This window comes from Paramisgurnus dabryanus, chromosome 9 (genome assembly GCF_030506205.2).
Source record: "Paramisgurnus dabryanus chromosome 9, PD_genome_1.1, whole genome shotgun sequence".
Lineage (NCBI taxonomy): Eukaryota > Metazoa > Chordata > Actinopteri > Cypriniformes > Cobitidae > Paramisgurnus > Paramisgurnus dabryanus.
In genome coordinates, this window is record NC_133345.1 from 25,084,610 (window position 1) to 25,097,887 (window position 13,278).

At 37.1% G+C, this 13,278-nt stretch overlaps 1 protein-coding gene across 2 annotated transcripts in view; it reads left to right on the top strand.

The window, feature by feature from the left end:
* dennd4a (DENN/MADD domain containing 4A) overlaps positions 1-11,571 on the top strand; it is a 34,962-nt gene extending 23,391 nt beyond the window's left edge. For both annotated transcript variants that reach the window (XM_065283266.1, XM_065283267.1), the window contains 12 exons: positions 308-430; positions 2,462-2,575; positions 2,742-3,592; positions 3,674-3,899; positions 6,119-6,210; positions 6,775-6,950; positions 7,070-7,169; positions 7,400-7,618; positions 7,730-7,844; positions 8,822-8,984; positions 9,786-9,850; positions 9,958-11,571. In XM_065283266.1, the coding sequence (XP_065139338.1) occupies positions 308-430; positions 2,462-2,575; positions 2,742-3,592; positions 3,674-3,899; positions 6,119-6,210; positions 6,775-6,950; positions 7,070-7,169; positions 7,400-7,618; positions 7,730-7,844; positions 8,822-8,984; positions 9,786-9,850; positions 9,958-10,094 (2,381 nt within the window). In that variant the 3' untranslated portion in view covers positions 10,095-11,571. The remainder of the gene's footprint in view (positions 1-307; positions 431-2,461; positions 2,576-2,741; positions 3,593-3,673; positions 3,900-6,118; positions 6,211-6,774; positions 6,951-7,069; positions 7,170-7,399; positions 7,619-7,729; positions 7,845-8,821; positions 8,985-9,785; positions 9,851-9,957) is intronic.
* Positions 11,572-13,278: the final 1,707 nt, after the last annotated feature.

Here is a 13,278-nt window from a genome sequence, read left to right on the forward strand (position 1 = left end):
GCGTCACCACACCAAAAAAATGCAGCTTTGTTGCATAAACCAATTTTATCCACAAAAGGGTTGTTTCTTTACTTTATGAGAGTGAACGCAATATACAGTAACAGTACACAACAGTAGAGAATTATATGAATGAGGTATACCCAAATAGGTTTAGCTAAATTCCTATACTTACTTTTTGGGCTGTTGAAATATGACACATTATTTAGGCAGAGAGCCTGCTTAAAATGTACAACATAGACTGTGGTGGTTTCAAATGTGTTACTCATTTAGTCCTCTGCTAATTATCTTTCATGTGTATCTCGAGCAGATGCCAGTGATCTCGATAACGTCAGCCATGGCAGCCTGGACAGCTCCAACGATTCTGCAGAACGAGTCTCAATCGATGCCGACTTCACTAAGATGGATTCCAGCGATGACAGATCCAGCACAGGTACCCGGTCTGCTTTTACTCTGTGTGTTTCCTCTCCTCCATCATCAGTCCTCCCGTTTTCTCTCCACAGAGCAGAACGTGCCTCTCTATCCTTCGAACTCATCTGAAGTCTCTCAGATAATCATTATTTTTCACCGTGGGAGTGAAAGATCTTTCGTCTTGCAGCAATGTTTTTCTCACTTTCTTTTTCGTCTCCTTTCAAGCACACATTAGTCTCACACATCTGGTTGTGTGAATCTGCCGAAAGACATTAGAGGAAAGAAGACGGTGTGTTCGAATGGCTTTTTGAACTATTTTAAAGCTTTAGGCTGTGAGATCTCAGAGAATATAAGTGAAAGTATAATGCTGTGTTGAATCCAGATTCCATTGGCAAGCAATTTGGCTTTAAACACTAAGGGGCGGTTTCCCGGGCAGGAATTAGACTAGTCCTAGACTAAAATAAATGTAGCTGTCCAAACTGAAAACAACTTGCACTGACATATCTTAAAATACATCAGTGCCCTATGTTTTGCCATAAAATGCATGGCAGTAATGTTTTTTGTAAGGCATGTTTGCTAAAACGAGTTATATTTCCTAATTAAACTAAGGCCTAGTCCTGGCTTAAGCTAATCCCTGTCCGGGAAACCACCCCTACATGTATAAATGAGGCATTAAATACTGCAATCACAAAACATAGCCATTTGCATGCTCATTTGCTGACATATATTATATTAAATACATTAAATAGTGTTAGAGATTTATGTTATTTCCCTGTCAAACATATTGGAGCTGTATTCATATGTTAATAATTTGCACTTAAAAAAAATCTTTGGGCTGGGTAAAATATGGACAAGCTCAACCGCTGGGTTTAAATTAACCTATGCTAACTCAAAATTATGGGTTGTTCCGACCAAATATGGACATTTTCTAGATTAATTTTAATCAACAGTTGAGTTTGTCTGTATTATACCAAGCAATGGATTGAAAGAGCCCAGCATTTTTTTGAGTAAACAAAAAATATCCTTGTGGTGTTAACCAAGATGGCTTTGCTTGAAGGGTTTTTGATGGTATGACAGCTGTTTCTTTAGACTTACAAAAGGCTTGAATGCAGAAACCTGACTGAAATGGTAAAATGTATAAGGTATAAAGTAATGGTTTTAGTTCACCTATAAAGGCAGGGTTGCCAAATTGGGCTGCTTTAACACTGTTGCCACGGGCTGTTTGTCATATCCGTGGGTTGAAGCGACACCAATAATGTGATATTTAGCCCCGGGAATGCAAATTTTAGCAGAAAAATGCTGATTTTACTCCCGTTATACAATTTATACCAGTGAAACCCCCCTCAAAACGCAATTGCGCTAGTTTTCAGTAGGAATTGGGCGGGTTTTACTGTGAAAACCAGCAACCTTGCATATGAGTTTTTGCAGTTTATGTGTAAACAAAGCATTGCATCTTTCTTTCTGAAGTAACTTAAAGTTAACTCAAACCATTTGAGGAAACCGATTGCCTTAAACCATTTTAAAACACATACATGTGAGACTGGGAACTTAAATATATGTGCGTATGACTCAATATATTTCAGTTTACGGCACTCCGATGTATGCATTTTAAAACTTAAATGGTTTAAGGCAATTGTTTTCCTCAAACTTTTTATGTTTTTCATTTACGCATTGGGCAGACACTTTTATCCAAAGCATTTTACAGGGCACTCAATCTATTTTATCAGTATGTCGTTTCTTGGGAATCAAACCCATGGCCTTTTGCACTATTAATGCAGTGCACTACCAGCTGAGCTAAACGAACAAGTGCTCCCAAACAAGTTCACTGCTGCATTAACTCACCCAAAATCTATGTAGTAACACTTTTAAATCGCTGATTTGGGAACCATTTTCGAGTCTACAAAAGTTTTTGATGATCCTTGCAAAATCTCTCTTCACATTAAATATTTATGATTTTGTTTTTATGCGCCCTTATTCATTTAACAAGAAGGCTTTGTTCTAACTGCACCTTTTAAAGTGTTTGTTTGTTTGTTTGTTTGTATGTATTATTTAGGCGGACAGTCTGATCAGGGTTATGACTCTTTGTCTAAAGAGGAGGTGAGGTTAGGAGGCGGTGAGGAGCAGAACTCTTCTCCAGACATGAAGGGGCAGGACATGGACAGCCTATGTGAGTAACCTTGTACTAGATTTCCAATGTTATTATGGTGTAACAAGTATCCACTGAATGTCTATTTGGTACCACCAAGTGGTACAGTACGGCATTGCAAGTTATTTAAAAGCAATATCTTTTATTAAACAAGCATCTCCTTGTTCTTGCTCATGGCAATTTTCAGTGTCTCAGTCGGTGCTCCTAAAAAAAGAAAACTCATCCCCCGTGCTTGAATTCCACCCATCCAAAACCAACGGGAAATCCGGCACTCTCTTTTCTGAAGCCCTTCCAAAAACTAAAAGGCCAAACTCCCTGGATATTTTTGGAGGGAGGCCTGTTAGGCCCAGCACACTAGACTTAAGCCCACAAAAGACAGTAGGTGAAAAAGAAGCAGTGGGGGGCGTCCTGAGCCCACCTAAACTCGCTGTGGAGAGGACTGTTAGCTGCACGGTTGCCATGGAGAGGGAGAATGTTGCCATGGAGAGGAGCATGAGCTGCAGCAGTGCTCTTGGGCGACCAGTTAAGCGAATGGGTATTGAAGCAGGGTTTGATCCTCTCTCCCTCATGGCCGCTGAGACAAAATCCCACAGTGATAATGCAGATACCCCCACCACCCGTCGGCACCTGGCCGAAGAGATTCATCACTACATGAACAACCTAAGTAGTCCGATAAGCCAGCGTTCTCTCAGCGTGGACCTGAAGGGCCACCAGACCCCGTCTCCTCATAGCTCTCCACGCATGACCGCAACTGCCGGCTCCCCCGGCGCTTCTCAGCTCCAACCTCAGCCACGAACCAGACTCTTCTCCTCACCTTCCCTCCCTCAGGGCCGGGCCCGTAGGGTCAGAGGGCAGCGACCCAATTCCCTGGCTTCTCCCTCTTCACCGACTCATTCTACTTCGTCCTTCTCTATGGACTCTCTGCTCACCCCAACACTGGACGTGTTCAAGAGCAGCTTCATGTCTGCAGGGAAGGGCGTCGCTGAGAAAGCCAGTCGCCTGTATTCGCGACTTTCCTCCCAAAGCTCCATCGCACAGGTGAGTACAGCATCATCCGTGATGACGTTCTGGATATTGTCTTGTTTCACCTTTTAATCTGACTCTGTTCTCTCCCACCAGGATTTGAACTCTGATCGGGTCAGCGTGTCTTCAATCGGGTCAGGTGACCCTGATTTTTCCTCACTAATTGAGAACGATTGCTGCGTGGACCCCGACAGGCTCTCCTCTCCTCAGCGGGATGGAGCTCAACCCATCACACGTCCCAAAAAGAGCCCTCACAGGAGCAAAAACTGCCAGGAAAGCCCATCCACACCGCCTCGACTGTTTCGCCAGCCATCCCTTACTGGTGTGTGCTGAGTTTACTATTCAATATACTTGTATTATAATAGTGCGCTATAAGACCCTGCATTTAGATGCGTTTTGATTGATCGGATCCCAAGTGGACGAAATGTCAGACCTAGTTCTTGTTTGGGAAGCACTGCTTTTGTAGTGATTATAAGAAGAAAGCAGATACTAAAAGAATGTTTCTGTGAAATGTCCATGACTACACAGCCCTTTTTTTGAAGAAATTTCAAATCTAGTCTGTATCATGAGGTCCTTCTTCATGTATTATCCTAAATATATCTAAAAACTTCTGAATATACTAAAAAAGATGCTCAATGTGCTAGAAGAGTACCCACAAGGCTCTTTCATGAGTAACGCTCTGTAAATTTCAGTCCTTGGAAGAAAATGCAGCACAATTAAAGAGCCAAGGACAAAGGAAGTGATTGCGAACTATTACAATGCAAAAATTATTAGCTGTTTTACCCATACAGAAAATATATATTTTATATTTATATATATATATATATATATATATATATATATATATATATATATATATATATATATATATATATATTTTGGTAACACTTAACACCATAAGGTTGTATTAGGAAACATTAGTATATGCCTTAACTAATATGATCAAACAATGAACAATATAGTTTTTCAGCTTTAATTAATTCTTGTTAATATTAGTTAATGTCAAAACAGTTATTTATGTTAGTTCATTGTGCATAAACTAATGTTAACAGTTATCACACTTGATTTTATAAACGTATAAGTAAATGCTGAAATGAACATGATTAATTATTAATAATAAATGCTGTACAAGTATTGTTCAATGTAAGTTCATGTTAGCCAATGCATTAACACATTTTTAACAAGTATTATTAGGTGTTAACATTTTTTCAAATATAATTTTAAATATATTTCAAAAGATACAAAAAATGTCCCAAAAAAATATATTTTTGCTAAAATATAATTTGGAATATTGTTGAAAATGTTTTTCAACAATATATTTTTGGCCATTTTTAAATTTTAAATATTTTTTAAATATTAAAATGAAATATATTTTCAGCTGCAAAAATATACATAATAAAATTAATTTCATTGTTAATAAAATGTATTTAGCATATGTTTAAAATATATTTTGGCCAGGCAAAATATATTTTTACTGTATAGGTTGGTTGTAATATTAGAAATGTATTTGTTGCCCCTGAAACATATATAGGTTGGTTATATAAATATATTTTCTAATTCAAAAATATATTTAATAAAGGTTAACTGACTACAAAATATACAGTACTGTGCAAAAGTCCACCACCATCAGAATTGTTGTTTGAATGTCCATCCATATTTTTTTTCAATCTATTTTATTAAGATACAAACAGAAAATACAGGAAATATGTATACAAAATAAAAAAAAACAATTTCGAAGCCAAATGTCTTCTTTAGGCATTGGTCAGTATTTAGTGTGACCTCTCTTGGCATTAAACTTTGTCCTAAAGTCATTCGATTAGAATCAGAAATTAGGATTTAATTTCATACAGGTTAAGGAGATCCTGCAGTTGCCTGCTATTGCTTAAGTGGAAGGGGAGTTTACCCTAAATACTTGACACTTCAGCTTATACTTTTATACAGTTTTTAACACTACATACACATTTCCTGTATTTTCTGGTTGTATTCTTATAAAGAGACTGAGAAACAATTATATATGATCACTATAACATTGCAAAAACAACAAATCTAATTATGGCATGGTGGCTTAAGACTTTTGCACAGTACTGTATATAGCATAGATTTAAAACACATTTTTGGCCAGAGAAATTGTATTTTTTTTTGTAGTATGGGTTTTTTGCATTGTGTCTGATTCATTAGACAGGTGGATGTGAAGTGCTGTGTCTCATTCATGAAGTTGGCCATTGTTTTTTGCTCCAGCAGCTGCAGATATAGGGCAGCAGACAGAGCCGTGTGTCTCGCCCTGCAGTAACGGGGTCTGAGATGGACTCTTTAATCAGAAAGACGGGGTTGTGCTGAAGTGCTCCCCAATCACTCGCATCCACATACAAGCTCTCCTGACAGATTTCTATAAAGCTCACTTCTTATTCAAAAGCCTCTGAATTAGCATTCATAATCCCTGCCAGCAATCACCTTGAAATGTGACTTGTTTTCGGAGAAGATTGGGCTCTTCAAATCTCTTCAAAGCTCATTTTAAGTTGTGTTTTCCATTTTGTCCTTCAGGATCGTCTTTGACATTTATTAAAGCACTGCAGAGCCCAGACGTGTGTGCTGATGTGAACCTCGCTCAGTGTGCGCAGAACTACGCTATTGAAGTGAGTTTCTCATAACATTATATTAGAATTGTGAAAGAACTTGCTTTTTTTATAATGTATAAGTAGGATTTAATAGAGGGTCAATGATACAAAATAAATGCTGACGGTGTCCTGAATGTATCACAAAATAAACCCCTAGACCTAGAGGATGATAATGAACAACTGAACGTATACTTACCATATACCTTACATAATATCTAAATTAATCAATATAATTGTATTAAAAGTTGGAATTATTTAAAGGGGACATATCATGAAAACTGCCTTTTTCTATTTTTAAGTGCTATAATTGCATCCTCAGTGTTTGTATCAATCTAAAAAATATGAAAAAGAACAACCCAGTAACTTAGTTTTGGTAAACCATTCTCTGCAAGCACGTGAAAAAATTGATCATAGAAATTTGGCTCCCCTTGTGATGTCAGAAGGGGATAATACCGCCCCTTAATCTGCACTATCCAACCACGGCACTGCCATTTAGTGCAGAGATCAGCTCATTTGCATTTAAGTATTTTTTTAATAATTTTGTAGTGAGGTATTAAATTTAACCATTTAATGTCTTCCCAGGTACGTATGTCCAGTTGTTCACGATGTAACACCTGTGAGTGTTTGGTGTACGATGAAGAGATTATGGCCGGTTGGACAGCTGACGACTCCAATCTCAATAGCACGTGTCCGTTTTGCGGCTCCCCGTTCTTGCCGCTGCTTAACGTTGACATCAGAAACATGGGTGACCAAGACAGGTAACTGTACACTCAGATCTAAATTAACTCAACAAAAACTATTATACCTATATAACTATTAGCATTGGTCATAATGCTATTTGTATAAACACATTGTACCTATTGTATTTTTCTGTCAGAACCTCCACCCAAGACTCACATAGTGGCCAGAAAGATGCAGTAGAGGAACCATCAGTTCAAGTTGATGATGGCGCTAGTAAACTATACAACAATGACCCTGTAAGTTTTGCAGTATTTTGCTGAAGTGTGTCTCATTTCTGCCCACTAATAGCAAACAGAAATATTATTTAAACACTGTTATCAACCTAAAAAATGGCTTTAAAAATGTTAGCAAGATGTGGAAAGAAGAAATAAGTCACTTCAGCATAAGCTGTTCAGGTCTTTTTTGCACCTGTACTGCAAAGTTGGGATTTTTTTCTTGTAGTAAGTTTGCTGTGTCTTTGCCGCAGGATCCGGTAACTGTGCCCTATTTGAGTCCTCTGGTGCTTTGGAAAGAACTGGAGAGCTTGTTGCAGAACGAGGGCGATCAGGCCATCTCATCGGCAGCCATCGTGGATCACCACCCCATCGTATTCTGGAACCTTGTGTGGTTTTTCCGTAGGCTGGACCTACCCAGCAGCCTGCCAGGATTGTATCTGAGCTCCAAACACTACAACAGAGATGCTCAGGTATGTTGCTCAGAAACTATCTTCAAATATTTATTATGCCTTTTCTGTTTTGCTGTGTGTGATTCTCCAATGCATGTCCATAACATCTCTCCATAATATTATTTACGGCAGCCTCAAAACTGTGCATCAGAAGACAGTAAGAACGTCTTAGTCCAAATCCTGTGGGACAACCCTAGACTGCATCAGGACCCTATCAAGCCCTGCTACTTGCTCTGGAAATCATATTGTAAGAACAATCACATAAATACAGTAAAAAGTAAACTTCTTGGGGCAGTTTCCTGTACAGGGTATAGATGAATCCCAGACTAGGCCTTAGTTATTATTAGGGATGCACCGATAGGATTTTTTTGGGCCGATACCGATTTAAACAGACAACTTCTGGCCGATACCGATATTAAACACTTGTATACAATACTATACAGTTGGTCTATTAGCTAGTTTATTTCTGCATCAATTAAAAATTATTTTTACTGAACATGGATTGGATCTAATTAACATTCAACTGACCAACATAATAAGAGAGGCACAAATTAAGCTAAAACAAATATAATAAGAGAGCATGATAACCTTCAAAGGTGGTTTTTGCAATTCAGCATTTGTTTTATTAACAACATTAACTAATTTTTTACATATAATGGATTTCTTTATGCAGTTAATTAATAAACAATCGGTATCGGCCTTTCTCGTGCTATTGCTGATATGCCGATGGTTTCAAATTCATCAAAAATCGGCCGATAAATATCGGCGGCCGATACATCGGTGCATCACTAGTTATTATAGTACATTTAAGTTGTTTTTAGAAAAAAACCTTACAAAAAAACATTACAGTTGTGCATCTTGAGACAAAACAGCAGCACTTGTATATATTTAGATATGTCAATGCCAGATGTTTTTAAAGCTCAACATGCATTTTTATCTGTATAAGCCCTGTCCAGGAAACCGCCCATGGAAATGCATTAAAATGCATGAAAATGGTTGTTAAACAAATATTTGTAATATGCTGCCTATCAAAATATTGCAATAATCATGCATGTCTAATATTTTGTAGCGACTGTTTGCAAAAATATTCTTGCCCTAACTAGTTTGTTAACACACTAAAAACACTTGGAGCACCTTAGCAAATGCTTTGATTCATCTCCACCCAGGATATATGCAGGGTACTTGCCAGCTACATCATATATATATATATATATTTTTTTATAGGTGCAAATCCTTCAGTATCTGCTGCTCTGTGGGAAGAGGAGCAGGCGGTGAGCTTAGAGCTGCTGCAGAGCATCGTGAAGAGCATTCAGAGGAACAATGTCTACCAGCCCATGAGTCAAATACTACAGCTTCTGGGCACCAGACTGGGCTTCGTCAGACAACGGTAGGAGAAAGATACATGTGCACAATGCCATGTCACTGGAGTATTATTATTATTTATTTAGGAAATATGTGACCCAGTCTGTGAAAACCCAGCTGAAGTTTTCTTCAGTGGCGGCCGGTGGTATCTTTTTTTTGAGGGCGCTCGATGCGAAGTTCGTCACAACATGTATGTAGCCCGTCATACAAAATATGTGTTAGGCGTGTTGAATGAGCCTATATGCATCACGTGTTTTGTCAAAATAAGTGCCTGCTGCAGATGAGTCTAAAGAGTTTATGATAAAAGAGACGCTCGCGTTTGCCAGATACTCACATAATCTCATGTGTATTCAAAGTTTACTGTTAAGGAAGTGTCTTGCGTGTATTTTGTGAATGTGAGCTTCTCTTTCATCATAAACGGTTTTTACGCGTGTGCAGCAGGCACTTATTTTGACAAAACACGTGATGCACATGGTTTACATGACGCAACAAAGACATATTTTGAAAACGCAAGCAACACACATGACACTCCGAACACATTTTTTGAATTAGCCCCCTTCGGATAAGCAGACACGAGCCGCCACTGTTTTTTTATTATTTGTGATTTTCTGTTTTCTAGATAAAATCATCCTACATAATGTAAATGTAAACATAACCTTAAATAAAGTCATGTCACAAAAAAATTAAATCAATATGATATCAATGACTGAAATCAATCTTTAATACTCCTATTCTCATAATGGATTTCACAGACAGGGTCACATATTCATATTTAATAACAAGCTCGTCTGACTTATCTGTTTAAAAAACTTTGTTTCATATGCAGGAGCTTATATAGAGACATCCTGTTCCTGTCTTTAGTGGCTTTGGGCAAAAGTAGCATAAATATTGGTAAGCTTACTGTGTTTCCATGTGGATTTGAATGAAACACATCCCTTCATTTTTATAAAATACACTTGTATTGTGGAATATAATAGCATTATTTTTCATTCTCACAGATGCATTTGACCGCGAATATAAAATGGCATACGACCGTCTGACTCCAAGCCAGGTCAAGATGACCCACAATTGTGACCGACCACCGAGCGCTGGAGTCATGGAGTGCAGGAGAACCTTTGGACTGCCTAACCTGTGATTTAACCTTCATTAATTCTTTCATTTCCCCTCACATTCATGAACCAAAGTCATCCGGAGATCTAGGAGGTCCAAGCCAAAGAAGGAATTCATTCATGTGATCCTGAATGTAACCAAAGCTACCTCTGGTTTTCATGAGGTCCATTTTGACACATGGATAAAGACGGCTCCTGGCTCCTAGTATGTTCTCTTTGTACACTGTCTATGAATGGGCCATTTTATTATACATCCTCCCAACATTATCTTTGCTCTTCCATCTGTCTCCAACCCTCTCGGAAGCTACATTTAAATCGTCTAGCGCCACTCAGGTAAACTTAAAATCTGAGGCCATTGTAGATTAGGAGCAATAGCATTGTGCTCAGGTCATTTTGTTACTCCAACGGTTCAATCTTGGAGTAGATTTGGGACCAGTAGCTGTAGAACAATCAAACCATATTTAGTAGTACACATAGTATTGAAGCACAACGAACAAGCTCACTACACACTTGGCAACTTGTATACATTATATCACATATGAAGAGACTTTTGTGTACATATGTGTATTATTATTATTTTAAATATTTGTATGATACAGTTATATTTTAAGACTGGAATTTGTTATAATTGACGCGTCTCCAATTGTAAAGAATCTGCTGTTGTGTGTACAGGTTTCAGTTGGGGTGGTGTTAAATGTTTTGGTCTTGGGGACCGGTTGTGTTTGACTATCAGTGGCAGCGTGGTTTTGACTCATGAGATACAGAACTGGACCAAATATGAATTCATGAATTGTGAGAAATATGTTTTATGGGATTTGGAGGTGAGAAATGCCTTATTTTGGGGCAGACCAATCATGTAAAAACTTTATGGAGACAAATTATAACAGGGTATAAACAGAAAATGAAGTACTGTACAAGTATAAGATTTATTGAAGTGATAATGGACTGTTAATGTCATTTTTCTAATTCTGAATATTCTTCCTAATAGTATTGTTTTTTTTAATTTGAACGTTGATTTTTTTTATTAGATACTACACAAACATAGTCATGATACATAAAACAAAGAACTTGAAGCCTTTGAGCATACAAGCACTTAATTTAATGTAAAAATGTCACTGGAGCTGTTATGTTCAAATACTGCTCAGTTTTCTTGATAATGTTCATTTAAGATGCACTTTGAGTCTGTTTGGTGTGTAAAAGGGTTTTCTGAATTGTAAATGCTCCTGGCAAGCGTAGTTTACCAGTTATGTAATAGTACACAGTGATGCATTGGTGTTAGAAAAAGAAAAACTAATAATACTGCCTGAATATTTTGGATAAAAGCAGCTCACACAAACTGTTTTTATTTGGTTTATCAAACTGATGAGGTGTAAAACTACAAATGTTAGTGTTAAAGCAGTTGTTCTATCACCTGCTTATGTCCACATGGCATAGTGAAAAACAGGCCTGTTTTATGTAAGTTAATTTAAACAATTAATGTTTAAGATTCTCGTTTGTTTTTTTTACAAAACATTTTATGTTAGGGCAACGTGCTTTACATATCAATTCTTTTGTTACTTCTATTTATATTTGTATATATCATTTTGTCAGATCTGAGCCGGATCTATGAAATTGTTTAGAACTGTAAATAAACATATGGTACTCAAACTGGCTCCAGTATGTTTGTGTTACTGTTACACGCTTGAAGGAATAATTGACGACGGGCCGTTGAATTAAAAGAAAATAATGCACACCAAGATGGGAGTGCCGTTACACTGCGGGTGTGCATTATTTTCAAATAATTCAAAGGACCGAAGTCAATCATTCATCTTATACCATGGTTAACAAAAATATTGCTCTCTGGTGCCTATTTTTAAGACATTTTAAAGATTAGGTGTGCGGTTATTGAAAAATAATCAACACCCATGGAACATTTCTCAGCCAATCAGAATACAGCATTCAACAGCCCCGTGGTGTGATGGAAAATAATGCATGCCACATTTAAAACCCTGTTTAATTTTGCACTGAAACAAGTGAATATTTACAACATTCAGAAAGAAAAACCTTTGTCTATATTTAATATTGTTCAAACGGCAACATGACAATTGGTATGAAAATTCACAAATCGCTCTCAGAAAAAAAGGTACAAAAGTTGTCACTGGGTCAATACCTTTAACAAAAGTACACTACGAGGTGCCTTTTGTAAATTGGTACCTTAAATGGTTAATATAGACGGTTTCCGCAGTAACAACATAACTGTCGCGGTCCGCACGTAACTTCCGGTAAACTCCGCTAAAAATAAATAACAACAAACAAGTACTTTAAACGTAGTTTATTTATATAACAAGCAAAAAAACAACACATAGATTAAATAGGAAACCAAAACATTTGTTATTTTCGACGAAGCATTTGTTCAAGAGATCAGTTTAGCAACTAGTCAGACCATTAAAAAAACGAAACCGGAAGTAAAGTTCGGATCCAGACGTGTATCACGTGCGTCTGATGAAACCGTCTATAAGGACCTTTTTAAAAGGTACTGTCCAATTGACGACTTCTGTACCATTTTTCTGAGAGTGTAGTTATGTTACAATAATATTGATTATATTAAAATGAGTTATGTTACATGTGATTCTACTTAAATGCTAAATAAAATGTAAAGGATACTGATCTGAATTTAAAACGTTCACTATTAAATAAATGTCCTTGTTACAAAAATAATTCAATTGCAGAATAAGATTAAATTACATAATTTACAGTAAGATCACAATTTCTCCCAGTTTAGTCATTTTGATGTACACTTTGGAAAGAATTCACCCATACTGTAGCTATCCACAATATAATTCACAATCACAATATAAAAAACTTTGTTGATATGTAAATGTTAAAGGGACATTAAACAGATAGTTTATAATGCTTCCAACATTACGTTATTCATTTGAACTTGATATGGGTCAGATATAGTTTGACCTAGTATATACAAAACAGTGGTGGCTTGTGACTGCTCATCCGAGGGGTGCTAAATCAAAATATGTGTTTGTTGCGTCATGTGAACCATGTGCATCACGTGTTTTGTCAAAATAAGTGCCTGCTGCACACGCGTCAAAACCATTTATGATAACAGAGACGCTCACGTTCACAAAATACATGCAAGACACTCCCTTAACAGTAAACTCTGATTACGCATGAGATTATGCAAGTATGTGGCAAATGCGAGCGTCTTTTTTATCATAA